Source organism: Cucumis sativus, chromosome 4 (genome assembly GCF_000004075.3).
Source record: "Cucumis sativus cultivar 9930 chromosome 4, Cucumber_9930_V3, whole genome shotgun sequence".
Classification (NCBI taxonomy): Eukaryota; Viridiplantae; Streptophyta; class Magnoliopsida; order Cucurbitales; family Cucurbitaceae; genus Cucumis; species Cucumis sativus.
The window spans coordinates 21,389,709-21,408,114 of NC_026658.2; the positions used below are offsets into that span (position 1 = coordinate 21,389,709).

Sequence of the window (18,406 nt, forward strand, 5' to 3'; positions counted from 1 at the left end):
ACTTTTGGGTGTCCAAATGACTTTTGAAATTCTAAGTGTTGCAACTCTTCAAGTTTATTGAGAAGCTTAGCTTGAAAGTAACTCATTCTATGCTTCAGCTAATCAATTCCAATTAATTGCTTATCAATCTCTTTGTACATATGATGTTATAAAACAAATTCATCAAATGTGTGAGCAAAATAGAAATAACCAAAATGTTGATAGATGATGTAAACTACTCAACGTTGATGAAAGACTACGTGCTTCATTTTTCATACTCTTAACATAAAAATTACAGTTAGTTCGGTAGTACCTCTCAGCTATTGAGCGGGCTTTCTCTACGTCCGCCTTAAAGAAATCCATATACTTAATCCAAACAAAACTACTATTAGGAGAGCTTCGAACCAATTTTTCAAATTCATCAACAGTAGTTGGTGAATTATTCTGCAATAATCTTTCCTCAGCGGCCCTCACTTCCATTTCCCTAAACAAACAGGTTGAAAAATAAGAAACCAGCCCAAGTGATGAAAACATGTTTTACGACTATGAAAAGCATGTTACCTTTCTTCTTTAGCCTTTTTCTTCTCTCGTCTATCATTCTTTTCCTTAGAGTCTGTGCCACTTGTCAGCTCTTTATTTTCAGACTGTAAAGTAACCATGTCAGTTTCATCTATATCATCAAGAGTGACCTCAAGTGAGGGAACCAAAGCTCTTGATTCTGCCAGTCTAAGTGGCTGTTCAGGTTCAATATTGTCGAAGTCATCATCCATATCCTTGAACTTGGTTGAACTGCTATCTGGATCCATTGACAACCTAGTCTCACCAATGAAATTGTCACCATCAGCCGCATCTTCATGCTCTTCTTCCATATTTGTACAAAGTTCACTTCTTTCTCCAATGTAGGACCTCTTCATTCCCAGAGCAATACGATGCCTTTTTTCATCCACCTTGAGGAAAATAAGAACTATTAGAAATCATAAAGCACATTACTTCATGGCAAGAGCAACAAAGATTGGAAGTTTAGGTTATTAAAAGTTGGAAAAACATTTTCGAAAGAAATTAAGACAAATTATGATCATAGGTTAAACATTATAGATAAAGTGTTGCTTATACTAATGCAAGCCCAATGAACAAAAATCTAATACACAAACTCCATTTTTGTGCCAACAAGAATTTAGCTCAACAGCCTCAACTTACTCAAGAAAAAAAACTTCCAACCCAAAATTTCCACTCAGAAAAAAAACTTCAGTTTGGTAAAATGTGGCATCATACTATGATAGGAAGCATTCTTCGACATCATGTACCTTTAATACTTTTGCTTTCACCGTGTCCCCAGCATGGTATCTGAATTCTAAGCTTTCAACAGGATCGTCGGAAACTTCTGATACATGACACAGCCCAACCTATAAAATGAACATAGTTAGGTAATAATTAACCATTAAATAATTCATTATTTGAAATCAACATTCATCAGTGTATACCTAGCTAATAATGTTACAACTGTCAAGTAAGATTTTCATGATATAGATGTTGATGCCATTGAAATTGAAAAAGAAATTGAGACGTAATAACCCAACGGCTTGTGTAAATGAAAACATAAATGATGATTTGCCAATTGCCAATTTCCTTCTGGGAGAAAGAAAAGCACATAGGAAATGATTTGCCAATTGCAAAAACTAGAAATTAATTCTATATTGAAAATTACATAGTTTAAACAACAAAGATGACAGTACCAGCTAAGCAATTATTTAGGGGACGTTTGGGATGCGTAGTGGGTTATTATAGTCTATGTTATAAAACTGTGTTATTATACGGAGTATTGTAGTATAGACTATTATAATATGTGCTTAGGTACAGATTATTATAGTCCAAATTATAGCAATCTGTAAAACAAATATTGGTTATCCTAAATTATGTCTATTTTTTTGCACTATTATTTTTTGGCATAGATATATTTAAGTACATAAAATATTTCTTTTGGAAAATATAGTTCAAATTATACCTTCTACCAATTTATACAAACTGGTTAATTACTGGATGCAAATATTATAAAATTTTATAATATAACCTCTTTTATAAAAATTGATATGTGATTCTATTAAATCTTGTTAATTACATTGTTCATTTAATAAATTTAATCTTATCTATATATATGATATTCAGAACTTTACTAGGTTTTGAAAGAAAATTTCATAAATTTTTGTCACTTTAACTAATTTGAAAAAGATCATGTTTTTTTTTAATATCATAATATCTTAACTTCAAATTTAAATAAACTAGTATTTTAATCTTGAGTTAAATTATAATTTTTTTACCAAATCATATTTGAGGAATAAGAAAATCATAATGTTTTGAATTTTCATTTTTACATTTGCCTAAAAGATAATTCTAGGTCTTTGAGCCAGTTAAGTTGACCAACAAAAGAAAATGACAAATGTTATTAAACTAAATTAGGGATTTCTAAATATATACAAGAAGCATGTATGTATATACTAACAAGCATTATTAATACAACAAGAGCATGTATATAAAGCTTAATTAATATATATACAACACTGTATATACTAACAAGCATTATTCCCTAAAATGGACCCATAAATCTTAAACCAAAAAGGGAAAAGAGAATTTTAAAAAGATAATCTCATAACAATAATAATTTAGGAAAAACCTCAACAAGAGAAAAAAAGAATGAGAAATTGTACTTTAAAAAATATTATTATAATTAAACTATGAGCCTATTTGGAACAACTTAGAAAAAGGTTTTTCAAAAATTTATTTTTATTTGAACACCTTAGATAAAAACTTCTTAAAATAAATACACAAATGGGTTTTAAAACTTTTTTTAAAAGGTTGCTGGAAGTTCTCTGGTGGAGTCACCGGAGGTGGTGTCAGAGATTGACTGATGACAATCACCAGAGGTAGTGTCCAAATGTTGATCAATGAACTTCCCAACCTTGAAACAAATACCCCTTAGGGTTGAAGAATAATAAGAGCATGTGGGTTATTTTACATCCTAATCCTAATCTCCAACTAAAACTTAACATGGCCCCGAGTGGACTGTTATAGCCCACTCCACTTCCCTCTACTCCTAGTCCCAAACATGCCAATGTATAGTCAAATTGAAAAAGTAAGTAGATCCTCACCACATCCGTATTATCAATGCTGATGAATAGACCAAATGACTCCACCCGCTTAATCCGTCCAGATATTATATCTCCAGCAGAAAAACTTCTTAAATCATTATTACTTCCTCTCAATGCACCAGTTTCAGTCACAGACTTCAGGGTGACTTCAACTCTCTTTGACAAGGGCTCGACGGATAATATCCTGTATCATGGTTTCTTATTTTTCTCTCAAAGACTAAAACCATAAGAACGTGTAACAATAGCAGAAACTTGTTTTACCTTCCACGAACAAGTTTCCCAGTGGGGAACTCTTTTTCAGGATTATCAATATATCCATCCGATAGATTAGATAGGAGAATTTTTGCCTCCAAGCCCCGTGACAGCATAATGAAGCATCCTTTGGGCGATATATTTTTCACATAACCCTATCAAATCATGCACAGAACAGGAAGCTTAGGCAATATTCCACAAGTATAAAGGAAATTACTGTGTCTGAAAACTTATTCAGGATCCAATATGTATTTTAAGAAATCATTTTCTCTATATCATAGTATCATCTTTCAGCAAAGGCTTCCATATTTATATGCTTTATAAACACCCAAAAACCAAAAAGAAAATAAGTACAAAAAGGACTTGAACAGCTAAGCCAAGTATTTTTAATATAATCAAAATCAATTGAAGGAAATATAGATGACACAGTAACAACAGCTAAAGCGAGAAGGGGGAGGAAAAAAGAAAAAAAAACGCACATAGACAAAATGGCCAAACCTCCAGCCCAAGACTCCAAATAATAGTAATATTTAAACTATAAATAACAATCAATATTTTGAATGTAGTAGTTCGCCACTACCTTGATTGGTGTAAATTTTGTAATTATTTCTCTTTTATAAGTAATCTTGTAATCAATTATTGAGAATGGCTACACCCCGTACCTTGTACGAGGAAAAACAATATTAGAAAAAAGAACCCACTATAAACCTAATCAAATGCCACCTCAGAACTCAGAAACAAAAGAGGCTCCCCTACAAATTCTAAACAAAAGAGGGCCCCCTACAAATTCTAAAGAAAAATAAATGAGAGGTAGGAAATGAATAGTTAAATTTGAGAGGATAAAGTTACTGATGTATTACAATACATGCAACTACGGTTTTCTTAGATGGAAGAAAGACCTATTAAAAATAAGGAAAGAGAACAACAGGAACCCAAATATATTGAAAGATAAAACAATAACTAAATTACAAAATAAAGCAAGTATTTGGATCTTCCCTTTCTTGGAAATTCTCTCCAGCCCTAAATTATTCACAATAACATCGTTTATCTTCCTCACTACCGTTCCCTCTATTTAGAACCAAAGTCATAACAAACTCTCTAACTAATTACTAACATACCCTTAATACCTACTAATATCCCCTTTTACAAATAAATATTACTAAGTAGTAGAAATTCAAACACTATTAATCCTCGAATACAATTACAGAATACACTTCTCAGTGAGCATCTAAATCCTAAAATTTACACCTTCACTCGGATGTTAAAATTGAATACCAACTACACTACATCCTTCTCTTTAGATCATGTTCATCAATTAGACATAAATGTCTTTCTTAATAGTCAACAAGAAAAATAAATTTACATGGATGTTCTAGATATGGATAGGGATACAACTAAATCTCCTACCAAAGTATGTGAACTTTGTAAATCTATATCTTGCTAAAATAGTTTTGTGAGGCTTGGTTTGAAAAAACACAGGAGTTGTAAGAAACACTGTTGGTCAAACAATTTCTGGAAGAAAAATGGTTGTCGCTGTCCATATAAATGACACTATCCTTGCAAGAAACAATGATATTGTCACAAGACTAAAAAAAACTCTTTATCATATGATATCATGGCCTTATGCACAGAAACATGAACTCTTCTCCTCATACTCTGGAAAAAACTCCTCTCCTTCATATTGATATGGCCTCCTTTTAAAAGGGAAAAGTGGGCACTCTAAACATGAACCTACATAGCATTCTTTGAGCAGTATGGCTTGAGCGAAACTATTAGAAAAGAATGCTAAACCTAGCCTATAATATTTAATCGGTAAAGTTCAAAAATTAATTGTTTTAGTATTTACCATAATTGCGTTGTAAACATTCACCCTCATTTTCTCCTATTTTGGCCGATAAAAAATTAACTCTAATTATTATCATTGAGTCCCTCAAAATTTTAGCAATAACCCTGAACACAAGTGAAACCCAATCTACTCCATCTAAAAATCACCTTGACTCAATACTCTCTATTACTTCAATAAACTGTGACAACATGTTAATCCATGTATTCAATGTAATCATCTATCAATTAAATAATTGAACATAAAATAACCATGAGGATAATACTAATTAGAACAATTTTAAAAGTTCGAACCAACTGCAGATTTAAGCTCAAAACCAAAATTGTATCAATACAATAACTGAATATCACTTGCTAAACCCTAAATCCTAAATCTACAACATAATAAACATTACACATTCTGAAAGAAAGTCTAATACAACTCCAGAAGAAGAAAGATAAAACCTACAGCACATGGGGGTATAATGTTTAATCCCATCTTCAATAAAATATAGGGCAAATATATTCCCAATTCAAAAAACAACCCAACTAAAAAACAAATACAGGTGTATGAAATATAAGAAGAAGCCAACTTCATGTTGAAAGTTGAGCATAATTATAATAAACTATACCTGGACCTCCATATGAGCATGAATATCTTCTATCTTCACTCGTCCAGAAGCAATGTTTCTGGGCAAAAAAGGTTTAAGTGATATGGAGTAAGGGAAAAAGAATGTTAATTGCTGACTAATAAGATCAGTTCAAGTTTAATAGCATAAAACAAACTAAATCTTGTATGGTTTTAAAGCAACTAAATAGATGTATAAAAATAGTACGAAAAAGATAGCTTGCCACATACATGAATAGAAATTATCAGAGTAAAAAAGAAAACATTCTGTGACCATATTCGTGGAATAAATATGTCTTTACATAAACAGGAGAGCTTTGGATTCAATTGATATTCCAACCCAACAGCCCAAGTGTCAAAAAATAAACCGTGGCACCAAGGTATTTAGGGTAACAAACTACCTCAATATAGTAAGAAATCCAAAAGAATATCATGTTCCATGCCCTCTAATGATGGTATTAAATATGAATCCATGTAATAAACAAAATGGAAAACATCTAATCAAAAAACAAAATGGAAAACATAACAAAATAGCACATATACCAATATAAATTCAACAGTTTATTTTGCATGCTTCGATTTTTGTTTTACAACTACCCAAGTATTTCAGACGATGAAACATCCCAAGACAATAAATGCCACGATCAATGACAGTGATGGATGACCCTAAAAATGATGACCGATCAACCAAATAAATAACACATAGGTAGGTATTAAATTATTGATTCAAAAATGTTTGAGCTTTCTTGAATACATAAATACATACATGTACATATGTGTGAGTGTATACATATATATATATCCAAGTTACACCCATTTCCTCCATTTCATCATGATGCAATAAGATGGAAGCCAAACGAGAAAACAATTGAAGAAGCTGTCCAATATAATTTTGTTTTCAACACAAAAGAAATACCATGAAATTGATAAAAAAGAGTTAAAGCATCAGATCAAATTAAACAAATAGACACAAATCATCAGATTTGTTTATCAAAAATATAATTCAGAAGATATCCAATATAATTTTGTTGTCAACACAAAAGAAATCCACAATACTAAACCAGGACTTACTCATGGTTGCTGCATTCAATATTTTTCTGACAGAGGATGCCAGCTGAAGACCGCAGTGACAAATCGATGTGTGTTGTACCTTTGACTGCATGGGTAATTTCTATAACCTTGCACTTGACAAATTGTCCTTCTTTATATCCAGATAATGGATCAGGCACCAAACAATCTGTAAGTTCTGTATAATGAACCCTGCCAAACAAATGGGGACCGATTTGCACGAGCAGTCCACCAACGCCCGGAAGTATTTTTGATATTCTTCCCCCAACAATATCTCCTTCATTTAAATGACATATAACTTTCTTACAAACATCAGTTGGCAAATTACTAATCTTCGAGTTTTCTTCATCACTTTTTCCAGATGAGATGGCAGATAAATGATGCAAAACCAACCGTAAGATTTTTTTCTCGCCAATAATGTTAGATATGTATCCAGAAACAGCCTTTCCAACATAGAAGTGCTTGGAGAACTCTTGAAGCTCACTAGGCTCTGAAGAACTGTCAAGAATAAATAGCTGGGCACTCACTCGCCGAGTAACAGCTAACCATGCCCAGTCACCATTTACGTTGCTTACATATGCAGTCACACGTTGTCCAATTGAAAACCCCAAATCTTCATTTACAATCTCACCTCCCACGGCACTGAAATCTGGTTTTAGACCACACATTAGAAACTACACTGACAATTTTACTCAAGTATACTAGTTATATGATAGTAACTAAACCAATTGGAAGGCCTTTCTACACTGACAATATATAACCATTCATCAACAAAAATTGACATAAACAAAAAAAAAAAAACAAAAAAAAAACAAAACAAAACAATAAAAACAAAAAAAAAACACAAAATCATAACCATAAAAGAACCTAAGCTTAACCACAAAATCAAATCCCTCCCCTTTGTGAAATTCATAGCCTAAACAACCAATTGGAAGGCCTTTCTATAATCCAGGCCTTGGGTGGTGTAAATGTTTTTATTCCTCGTTCACAAACGATAGAACAAACACTCAATATTTCTTTTTGTAATCCAGGTATTGAGTGTTCACCCTTTTTAATATGAAATATCTGTTTCTTAACAATTAAAAATAAACAAAGCAATAAAATGCCCATGTATCTAAAGAAATATCTAACACAATCAGCAGTTCCAGTGAACAAAAATAACATCATACACACAAGAAATGCACCAACTATTTGAACTTAGGGTTCTATTTGATGAAATTGAAAATTTATGGTTGAAATCGACTCCATGCCTTAAAGTAAAGTTCAAAAAAATAAATCAATTCCAAAAGATTTTTATCAAAGAAATATTTTAGAGATTTATTTGCTTTACCTTTAAGAACTTCAGGTTTTACAGACAACTCCCATAGATAGCCCTTCCCTTTACTAGCTGAATGGTTAGCCTCTGCAACAATCCTTGCAACTACAGTTTGCCCAACTCTGAAGTTACTAAAGGGAGCTTCTGAAGCTTCATCAGGCGTATTGCTAACCTGTGCACAAAACTGGTCAAGCTTGTTGAACATGATAATCGAACTGGTTGGAAGATAAATTTGTAGATTTACCTCTGTCACATGAATTCGTCCACGTAATCCAACTCCAAATTTCAATCTCATTTCAAGGGGTTGAACATCAATGATCTGGAAGCCATTGCATCAAATAAGAATTCTATATACAATTTCCACGGTAGCAACAAATGTGAAACAAAAAATGTGATCTCAATGCAAGCTTTCCTAATAAGAGAAATGAGAATGAGGTCCTAAAGTCCTAAGAGAACTGACAATAAGTACTACAAGCTCAACCAAACATAAAGACTCAAGGAAAAACACCTACCTCAGCATGAACCAGAGATCCCACTTCACATGAAGAGTTCTTCCTAGACCGTTTTGAACCAGGTGTAACAATGGCCTCACTTATTGACTTCAGAAGCAGTAGGAGCCTCCCAAAAGTTGAAGGACATGGAAGAGCCACAACCGTGGCAACGACACTGCATTAATTTCATGCATAAACTACTTGTAAAATTAGAAAGATACAAGTCCAAGGGTAAAGAAAGCCAAAAAAATAAATCTGAAAGTAAACAAGCCAAGCAAAATAGTAAAACCCGAATTCCAGGAAAAGCACCAGGTTACCTAGTATACACCTTGTCATGCAAATAATGAATATTTTAACTAGCCCCGTAATAGCCCCAATAACTAGACCATAGTAAAACTTGAGTGCCAAGAAAAAGAAACCAGTGTCCCACGGACTCCTAACACCCGAAACAAGAAGGAAAATATGACAAAAAACGTCTGCAGTTTCAAGGAAGGATGAAAATGAAAAGCAGAAAACAGGGAGCCATCTGTTTGTTCTTTTGTTTGGCAAGGATAGGTAAGATGCTGTTTTCACCTTTGACCAACGGTAAAGTGCTTCTGATGAAGCCTTTGGGTATTGTAATCATACGTAGATGCATAACCAATAGCATGACCAAACTCTGGCAGTGAAAGAACCTATAATGAAGTAAAATAGAAATCAGAAAAGGACTGAAATGTGAAACAACACAAAAATATAATCTCCTACAGTTTTTTTCACAAAAAAATAAAAGAACAAAAAGAAGAAGAAAAGAAGACTAAATAATAACGTCAAAAACATACCAGATAGTTCTCCTTCACAGCTTCCACTACAGTATGCACAGTTTGATTCATCTCCAAGTCCTTAGGTGCCTCTGCCTTTCGTTTCTGTTACCAAGGCGTGTTTAGATTATCTCACTTATCAGAAGCACTATAGAAACGGCATACATACATAGAGAGAGAGAGAACTGAATATTAGACTTCACCTTCCTATTAGTTTGTCGGCTAGAACTTCCACCCCATTTATCAACTAATTCAGGTTTTAAGGATAAATCAACAAGCCGTTCAGTTTTAGAGACATCAAGAACGGCAGCCTGAATGGTGGAACCTGTTTCCACTATGGACCCACTCACTGCATAGATTATATAACAAAGGTTACAAGCAGTTTTCTATTGAAATAAGTCGGTCAATAAAAATAGGTTAAAATATCATTTGATCCTTGTCCTTTAGAGTTTGTTCAGAGTTTGTTCGATCTCAGTCCACGTACTTTAAAATGTTCAAATTAGTCCCTGGACTTTCAATAATCTTAAATCTAGTCTCTTCTACTAGTTTATTGTAGTTTCTTTCATCTGATTTTGTATTAGAATTTTCACCATGAAATTTAAAATGTACACATTGTTTCTTTGCATAAAATTTATTATCATTATTTAATCAATTTCAATAAATATTAATGTTGAGGGACTAAATTTAAGATTTACTAAAAATACAAGGACTAAAATTGGACATTTGGAAGTACCAAGACTAAAATTGAACACATTTCAAAGTACATGAACCAAAATGGTATTTTAACCATAAAAATAATACAATAGAACTTACATCCATGGAGTGCAATAAAACCAAAAACATCATGGTATTTTTCAAAGCTAATAGTAACTCCAATATCCTTGACCTCCTGAACTTCTCCCTCAACCACGCTTCCAATTGCAAATTCTTCTGCCCAGTTTGATTCATCTAATGATTGAAGCTTTGCAATCTGTACAGAATCATGTCAATTCAAAGCATTCAAAAGTATAATCAAATTTGCTGATATGCATAGTAAAATTAGAGAATATGTGGTTTGGAAGGCCTTGAAAGATCAACTTCATGTGACTCGTTCACTTTTTTTCTTTTTCTTTTTTGAAAGATAACCCAGCTTTCATCAAGAAAGAAGGAAAGAACACAAGAAAAAGACCGAGGAGCCAAGTTTCCATAGGGGGATCCAATCAAAAAAGAAAAAATAATAAAACCTACCAAGTAATTACAAAAATATTTAACCACCAAGAAATATGAAACCTAACAAGGGACCAAACATCCAGCAAAGTCCTCTCTACCCTCTAAACAGTAATAACTCACTCAAAGACCCTACAAAACCACATGCCCACCCACAATGACAAAAAACACAAAACAGACAAACAGACAAACAGAACTTTCCCGTAAAATAGTAAATAAAGAAGGAATTTCTCAATCATGGAACCGCAATCCCTCAGCCATGGAAGGTGAAAACCGCCTCAAAGAGACAACTCAAAAATCATGTAATTTGTTTGCTGTTTAAGACAAGTAAGAAAGGAAGCAGGGAACCTCTTTTATTTAAAAAAAAAAAAGAGAGAGAGAAACCCAATCAAATATTAAGCTTAAAAAGAATCTACAAGATCTTTACACCAAAAATAAAACAAAAATATTATAATTATAGAGAAAAATTGAATCCTTCAAAATCAATATGAAGAAACAATATCATTTTTTAAGAAAACCATGAAAATATTGATAAAAATTAAAGAATATCAAAGAAATTAAAAGTTAGCAAGACATATGTGCATATCCACCCCTTCTAACCTATTAATAATCAGTTCTAATTTTTTACTTTTCTTGGAATATTTCACGGCATCAACATTTGACGGATATTTATATTGACACTACCAAAAGTTTGACCCTTCAACTTTTCAATCGATATTGACATTTTACTCCTCTTATAATAGATGATAGTAACTTTTCAACATATCCCCCACCCACCAAATTTGTACCTTCTCTTCTGTAGAAAAGAATTCCTGAATAAAGGAAGCATCGGTTGAAAAGCAAGTAGACTGCTTCAAAGAAAGTGTGATTCTACCTGTTTCACCACTAACCTGAATTATCAAAATACAATTACATATCAGTTCAGAACCAAATATCCTACTGTAAAACTGTGCATACTCTTCTTAAAAACAGGTCACTGACATCAACTACATTACTGCGAACAGATTGTCCAATGTAATATGTTTCACGTAGATACAATTTTTGGTCTTGCATAGCCTGAAGCATAAGAATGCATAGATGAGATTTGGAATTAATACAATTCTAATAATACACAAAAAGTTCTTCTCAAGAAACCTGTTACCTTATTTCGTGGAGAAAAGCCAGTTAAACGTCCTAGGAAGCGAACAAAACAACCTGCTTCTATTATATTACAAATGAATCCCTGGAAGAGAAGTCAGATTGATGGAATGAATTGAGGTCCAGAGCAAGAGAAATCATATTGACACACATTGATGTTTGACCTATACTTGCCTATAACAGCCACTTACATGGATAATAGAATATGGATTTACATGGCTCGAATCAGATGGAAGCATATGAGCCAATTTGATTAGAGATTGTTTTGCAGATAGGATTAAACTTTCACCTTCAATAGCTGAAAATAGTGGGAGAAAAATTACCAAAGCATAACATCAAAATCATGAATGAATTTACAAAATGAAGTAGTACCATTGAAAGAAAAGTTAGGGTAAAGCAGAAAGAAAACAAAAAAAAAAGGTACAGTCCAAACAATAATTCAAAAAGTTCCAGATACTCATAAAATCATAGGCAGCAACAAGTGTTGTCCACCTTTTCATAAAATAAAGCAAAACAGAACAAACTTAATGGAGCATTTCAAATTCTCCAATAATTTTACTGAGTCATCCAAGTCCTATTTCAGCAAATGCACGTTCAGCAACAACCCAGATCTTGTTTCTTAAAATTGTTTTCATATTCTGTGATCCAAAGAGTGCAAATTCTGAAAACTAACATTTTTATATTTTCATTATTTCCAGAATTTGAATTTACATTTTAAAATGCAGAATTATATTAAATACATATAAAAACATTTAGAAATACAAATGTCATGTTATAAACTCAATTCATTTTTTAATACAATATGTATTATGTAATGTATTATAAATTATATAATATTACAAAAAAAATTATGTAAATATTTTAGGTTAAATTATAAATTTGGTCCCTATTGTTTAAAAAGATAGAATTTGGTCCATGTGGTTTATAATTGGAATTTAGTCCCTTTGGTTTGACAAAATCATAGAAAATCGTCATGTTCGTAGAGACTATTTAGGAAGGTTTTTCAAACCATAAGGACTATATACGAGGTCTTATTCGATAAAGACTAAATTCTTACTTTCTCCAAACCATAGGGACTAAATTTGCAATTTAACCATTTTTTTAAATATAAACTATACTCATAAATAAATTAATGATAGCTTGTTGTCAACTAAATCTTAGTTCATAAGTAACACTAATTTTATGGTTTATAATTTTTTTTGTAAAGGATACAAACTTCTTTATTACTAATAAACTCTAAGTACAAGAGAGTAATACATTAATAGAGAAGCATAGAAATGGGGGAGAGAGAGGATCAATAGGTGCACACGAACATCTCAATTAGGTTGACACTCCATAGCACCCTCATCATATCCAAGATACAAAGTACAAGAACAATACTAAGGTCATGAAAAGACCAAAGTACCATGACATTTGTATTTCTAAATGTTTTTATGTGTTCTGTTTTAACTAGTTGACTTATGCCTAGATTGGCACTTGAAACTTTTGTTTGGATAGCATTTTCACGTCCGATCACAAAGTAAAACACCACCTCACATTTCCAATCACAAAAAACAATAATAATAATAATAATAAATTAAAATAAAACGAATATATTTTTCAAACTAATCCTACTCCAATCACCAACTACTAAAAATGTCACTTTTCCATGAGGCCACTGGTTAACTAACTTCAACAAATATTTACAACTTAAAACCTAAGGAACTAGAAATGTCTCCATTGAAAGTTCAAGGACCAAATAGGCACCTAAAAACCCCTACTTCAAACCTCAAAATAGAAACATATTTTGCCCGTAATCATAATAATTATTGAAATGAACCACATAATAGTAATTATAGTTAGAAATTCAAATTTTTAAATTCAATAGAGGGTTGTATAGTTTTGATTCTAGAGTTTCTAATTCTATAATTTATATATCTGCCGATATCAATATTTAAAAACTTGCCTATCTGTAACTACCCCATACCAAATACATTACCATAGGTCCATAACTAACCAACTACTAACAAATTACAAATAACCTAGTGATATCTTTCAATACTTCCCTAGTAATATTCTTAAGAGAAGATATTGAATTTTTCAAAATAAGAACCTTTAAACTTCAAATTTTGAAAAATAATGTGAAATAATAAAATTACCTAGTACAAGGAGTTGATCAAATTGATATCCAGGCTTCAACACAGACTTGATCGAAGAAGCGTGTGCTGCAAGTAAGCGTCGTTAATTAGAAAAATAAAAGTAAAGATAATATATATATATATATATATGATATATATATATATATCCACAAGAAAGAGAAAATACACATTCATGCATGTTAAAGGTAAATATATACCCTGATGATCTGACAGATGTTCTGTTGATATTCTTCCCCTTGAGTAATCGGTTCTATTTATATACAATGTTACATGGGTCTCAGTTATTTCATCAACCACACCCGTTACAATACAACCCAACTCAACCTTTGTGTCTTCAGAAACCCTGTAATTGAGTTCTCCAATGATAATGACACTGATCAGAACTTATATTGCATGTAGTTACCAATTCTTCATTTCTTATTTCTAAAAAAGAAAAATGAAATCATAAGAAACGTTAATTTTTTCTTTCTCAAAAGAGCCAACGACTGGTGTCAATCTATTTTCCATTTCCCATTTCATAGTTATTCCCATTCACAAATCAGGATTCATTTTTCATCCCTTTCTAAAGTATACACAACTTTCATTACGAAAATGGAAAGAGAGTAATGCTGGAAATACAAAATAGTAACCAAACAAAACAGAGGAAATAAATAACCTCAGCACCCAGTAAGGACCTTGCCTATCTAGGATGGGTAACCTACTTCTGTTTTCTCACAAGAAACCAAAACTTCATAGAAATGAGCATTCCAATTGACACCGTAAACAGTACATAATCACAAGAATTAACAAAAGAATTACTCATTCATTTACCCTACTTGGCTACTTCTAGAGTTTCAGAGGCTTTTTTTTTTTTTTTTTTTGAAAAGGAGACAGCCTCTTTATTAATATTAATAATATAATATATATTAATATAATTTCAGAGGCATATTTATAATGATAGTTCCAAGCGTAGAAATGAAATGATCACATTTATCTGAGTATGAGGTAAATAGAATCAAACCTTGCAGGCTTCATTACAAAACTAAGGCTAATTCGCTTGGAGGAGTGAGTAGAGCTTGTTATTCTACATTTGATGACTTGCCCAATATGATATGTTGAACTTGGATCAGAACCCGGTTCTATTCCAAGCTCAAATCTGAATAATAACAGGAAAATTAGTTTTACAGTAACAACCAAATAATAATTAACTTCCACAAATAGAACAGCCAAACTGTATACATGAATTTGCTACACAAGAATGTAGCAAAATCAATAGCATTAGCAACCGTCATTCCTGACTATAAATTCATGCAATTTCATTGAAAATGAAGTTAATAATAAAAATAAAATTAAAATTAAAAAGGAGAAGATACAGACCAAACCAAACCAAATACAAAAACAACAATAACCATATACCTAGGGATTTTGAGTCAGTTGAGATAAAGAATAGGATTGACATATAATTTCTGCTTAAAACTTGGAACAAAGAAGACAGTAGAGTAAAGGTCAAAATAGCCACATCTGAAATCAAAATATTCATTTCTTTTTTCTAGAACAATTTTTATTTGAGAAAAAATCAAGGAATAAACAAAACAGAGGAAATAAATAACCTCAGCACCCAGTAAGGTTCCCTCTCCACCCCTAAAAAAAACCCTTCTATTTCTCTCACCCAAAGATGGCCCACAACAACGTGCACACACCAACCTTCCATAAAAACCCCAATCTCCCTCTAGTTGGGGATGGAAGAACTCCTCAATCTAAACATTAGTCCTTGACCAGGTAGCTCGTACTCAAATACACCAAAGAAAAGTTGTGGGCTTGAAATATTTGAAATGTCCGACAAGTGGAAATCAACTTTAGTTGGGGAGGAAACAACAATGCAGGGGCTTGAACACATGACCTCCTTGAACGACCTGCTCTCTTACCGGCTTAAATTACCAATTTACTCAAAAGCTTAAACTAGTGGTTGAAGGCAAATTTAATCATATATCACTAAACGTTTCAAACCAATTGCATGAAGACAATGTGCAATTCCAGAACAAGTGATCCAAGTATTTCCCCACTCTAGACAAAGAATATAGCAAAAGCCCCGACACCAAGGACATCTTCCTTAAAAGCCTATCTGAGATATTTAACTCAAGTAAAAGACTTCACCTTCGACTTTGGGACTTTCATCTTCCAACTAGTCGATTCTCTAAAGGAAGAGGGATCTAATGAGTATCGAGAAAAAGATTACAAAAAATCCATCATAGGGGTTACAACTGACAACAAAAATCATTTCTCCCTTGTATAACCACAACATCCTCCAATAAACAAAAGAGGCCACAACCTCGTCTAAAATTTAAATATTAATACACATACACCTCCATTTAACTAAATATTATTACTGCATAATATATTTTTAAGATGGATAACTGCTTATTTACTTGTACACAGCCAAAACAAGTACCCTTTCTCTTAGGTCTAAACTCAAACTCTCTCATCAAAGATAAGAGTTGAGACATGTGGCATTTTCATATCAAACAATAGATGATACAAGCCAAATAAGAGAGAGAGACAGACGGAGAGACAGAGTTATTGTGACTACTCATATAGGGAAAATGATATAAACAAAAGGAAACATAATGCAAAGGGATCTATCCCCCACTCTGGTGGAGAATAAGAATCTTTTATATATAGAAAACAACAAAAAGATATATCAAAACGGAGCCAAAAGGAGAAACAGCCAACATGTGGGGGACCCCTCGCCAAAACACTAATACAGTAGACTAAGAATCGTGGAGAGTTCTTGAAGTTGAAGTATTATTCAAGTTGCTGGAAAATGATAACAATGCCACCTTTAAATAGGCCTAAAAGGGAAAGGCTTGTTCACACCTGACTAACCTAATCCTAACCTCTTTTTTTTTTCAAATCCGTGAGTGTCCAAGTCACTATTGAGACTATGTCTCCTTTTTTACTACTAGGTCAAACCATATAGTTAACATAACCCTAATCTCTTTAGATAAACCCCAAAAGGAAGAGCATTTCCTAAAACAAAATTAGGAATTGAAGTATTAGTAAACGGAAAAATAATAAAATATCAATACAAATTAAAAGAAATACAATCAGCCTAAATATTTAGGAATTACCCGAAAGGCCCCTACATGACACCCACTTATCCTCTAAAAAATAAGCTTCCTTCCCATCACTCACACATAATTAATCAGGTAAGAAAGAAAGAGAGCTCAATGGGCATACCTATGCACCAAGTTTTGTGAATGCTTTTAATCCCACCAGACACCACTCAAAAGGAGGACTCATACTTGATCACAATGATCCTGTACCAAAGGGTTTTAGGCTCTAGGAGAAACGCCAAAGCCATTTAACCAACACGATTTTGTTATGAGCCCTTAAATTCTCTACGTCTAACCCCACAAGGTCTACAGTCTTCCCTATCACATCCCAACTCAAAATGTGTGAAAATGATGTGACAGTGCTTGGTACTACAATATGCAAATTTTTTTATAAGAAAATTGTGGTGAATGAAATAATCCAAAGAGGACATTATGGAGATACAATATGCAAATCTTGAAAACAGGAAAATTATACTTAGGTCAAACACATAAAGATGGTAAGTTCAAAAGCTATATGGATGCAGTATCCAACTTGCCTAGGAGCAAAACCTTGAACCCCATTGTAAAACCTGACAAAGCAACCATGTTTTTCAATCTTCGTTATCCAGCCATGGGTCACTAACCCTGCAGTAGCATCAGCATATGAACTAAGAACCTCCAATTTTGATTTTACCTGTAAATTGGCATGTATCAGAATAACCAAGTAGATACTAGTTATGAGAATCTTGAAGGAAAAAGCAGGGTTTTAATGTACGTGCAAGGAAGCAAAGCTCATGATACTCTTCAATTGCTACAACTACAACTATCAAAATAAGAAGTTTACATATTGTTCTTTATCATATTTCTATTGGATGGAAAATTTAAACTAAGAATTTTTTTGTAGAATCAACAACTTTCATTGAGAAAGAATTAAACAGAAAATAGACAGTATGGATTACAATGCATGGTGGCCAAAACATGGAGAAAAAGTGTGGGAAGAGAGAAGCCCCTTTAACATGTAAAATAATAAAACCTACACACTGGAGCCCCCTAAGAATACTAAAAGCAATCCTTGTTCAATATTGAAGGATGAGATAAAAAATCAGGGCATTTAATGACTGAAAAGTAACTAGTTGTTTAGTACTAAAACGGTAAAGGAGTAAATCAGAAGCTAATTGATAAACTATAAGCTGTAATTGATTAATAACGAGAAACTGTTAGACCCCAATTATACGCACGTACCACAGAAGGGGCAAAAGTGGAAAGTTGGGGAATGTAGGCACAGAAAGAGTGGTTACGCGAAGTGGGGTCCCTCCATAGAGGATTTATGAGGAGTTTTGGGAATCATTTGGAAGTGTGA

The 18,406-nt window shown here is 32.7% G+C and overlaps 1 protein-coding gene across 1 annotated transcript in view; it reads right to left on the reverse strand.

Annotated features, from left to right (window-relative positions):
- Nucleotides 1–18,406, reverse strand: part of LOC101211680 (rRNA biogenesis protein RRP5) — a 37,061-nt gene that overhangs the window by 4,583 nt on the left and 14,072 nt on the right. The window contains exons 14-35 of the mRNA XM_011655620.2: nucleotides 17,604–17,740; nucleotides 14,976–15,110; nucleotides 14,173–14,318; nucleotides 13,976–14,041; nucleotides 12,029–12,135; nucleotides 11,842–11,922; nucleotides 11,682–11,756; nucleotides 11,489–11,590; nucleotides 10,308–10,464; nucleotides 9,698–9,843; nucleotides 9,516–9,599; nucleotides 9,271–9,371; nucleotides 8,719–8,872; nucleotides 8,451–8,525; nucleotides 8,222–8,378; nucleotides 6,895–7,540; nucleotides 5,828–5,885; nucleotides 3,384–3,529; nucleotides 3,123–3,306; nucleotides 1,284–1,382; nucleotides 541–926; nucleotides 293–463 (exon numbers count right to left, since the gene is read on the reverse strand). Of these exons, the coding sequence (XP_011653922.2) occupies nucleotides 293–463; nucleotides 541–926; nucleotides 1,284–1,382; nucleotides 3,123–3,306; nucleotides 3,384–3,529; nucleotides 5,828–5,885; nucleotides 6,895–7,540; nucleotides 8,222–8,378; nucleotides 8,451–8,525; nucleotides 8,719–8,872; nucleotides 9,271–9,371; nucleotides 9,516–9,599; nucleotides 9,698–9,843; nucleotides 10,308–10,464; nucleotides 11,489–11,590; nucleotides 11,682–11,756; nucleotides 11,842–11,922; nucleotides 12,029–12,135; nucleotides 13,976–14,041; nucleotides 14,173–14,318; nucleotides 14,976–15,110; nucleotides 17,604–17,740 (3,413 nt within the window). The remainder of the gene's footprint in view (nucleotides 1–292; nucleotides 464–540; nucleotides 927–1,283; nucleotides 1,383–3,122; nucleotides 3,307–3,383; nucleotides 3,530–5,827; nucleotides 5,886–6,894; nucleotides 7,541–8,221; nucleotides 8,379–8,450; nucleotides 8,526–8,718; nucleotides 8,873–9,270; nucleotides 9,372–9,515; nucleotides 9,600–9,697; nucleotides 9,844–10,307; nucleotides 10,465–11,488; nucleotides 11,591–11,681; nucleotides 11,757–11,841; nucleotides 11,923–12,028; nucleotides 12,136–13,975; nucleotides 14,042–14,172; nucleotides 14,319–14,975; nucleotides 15,111–17,603; nucleotides 17,741–18,406) is intronic.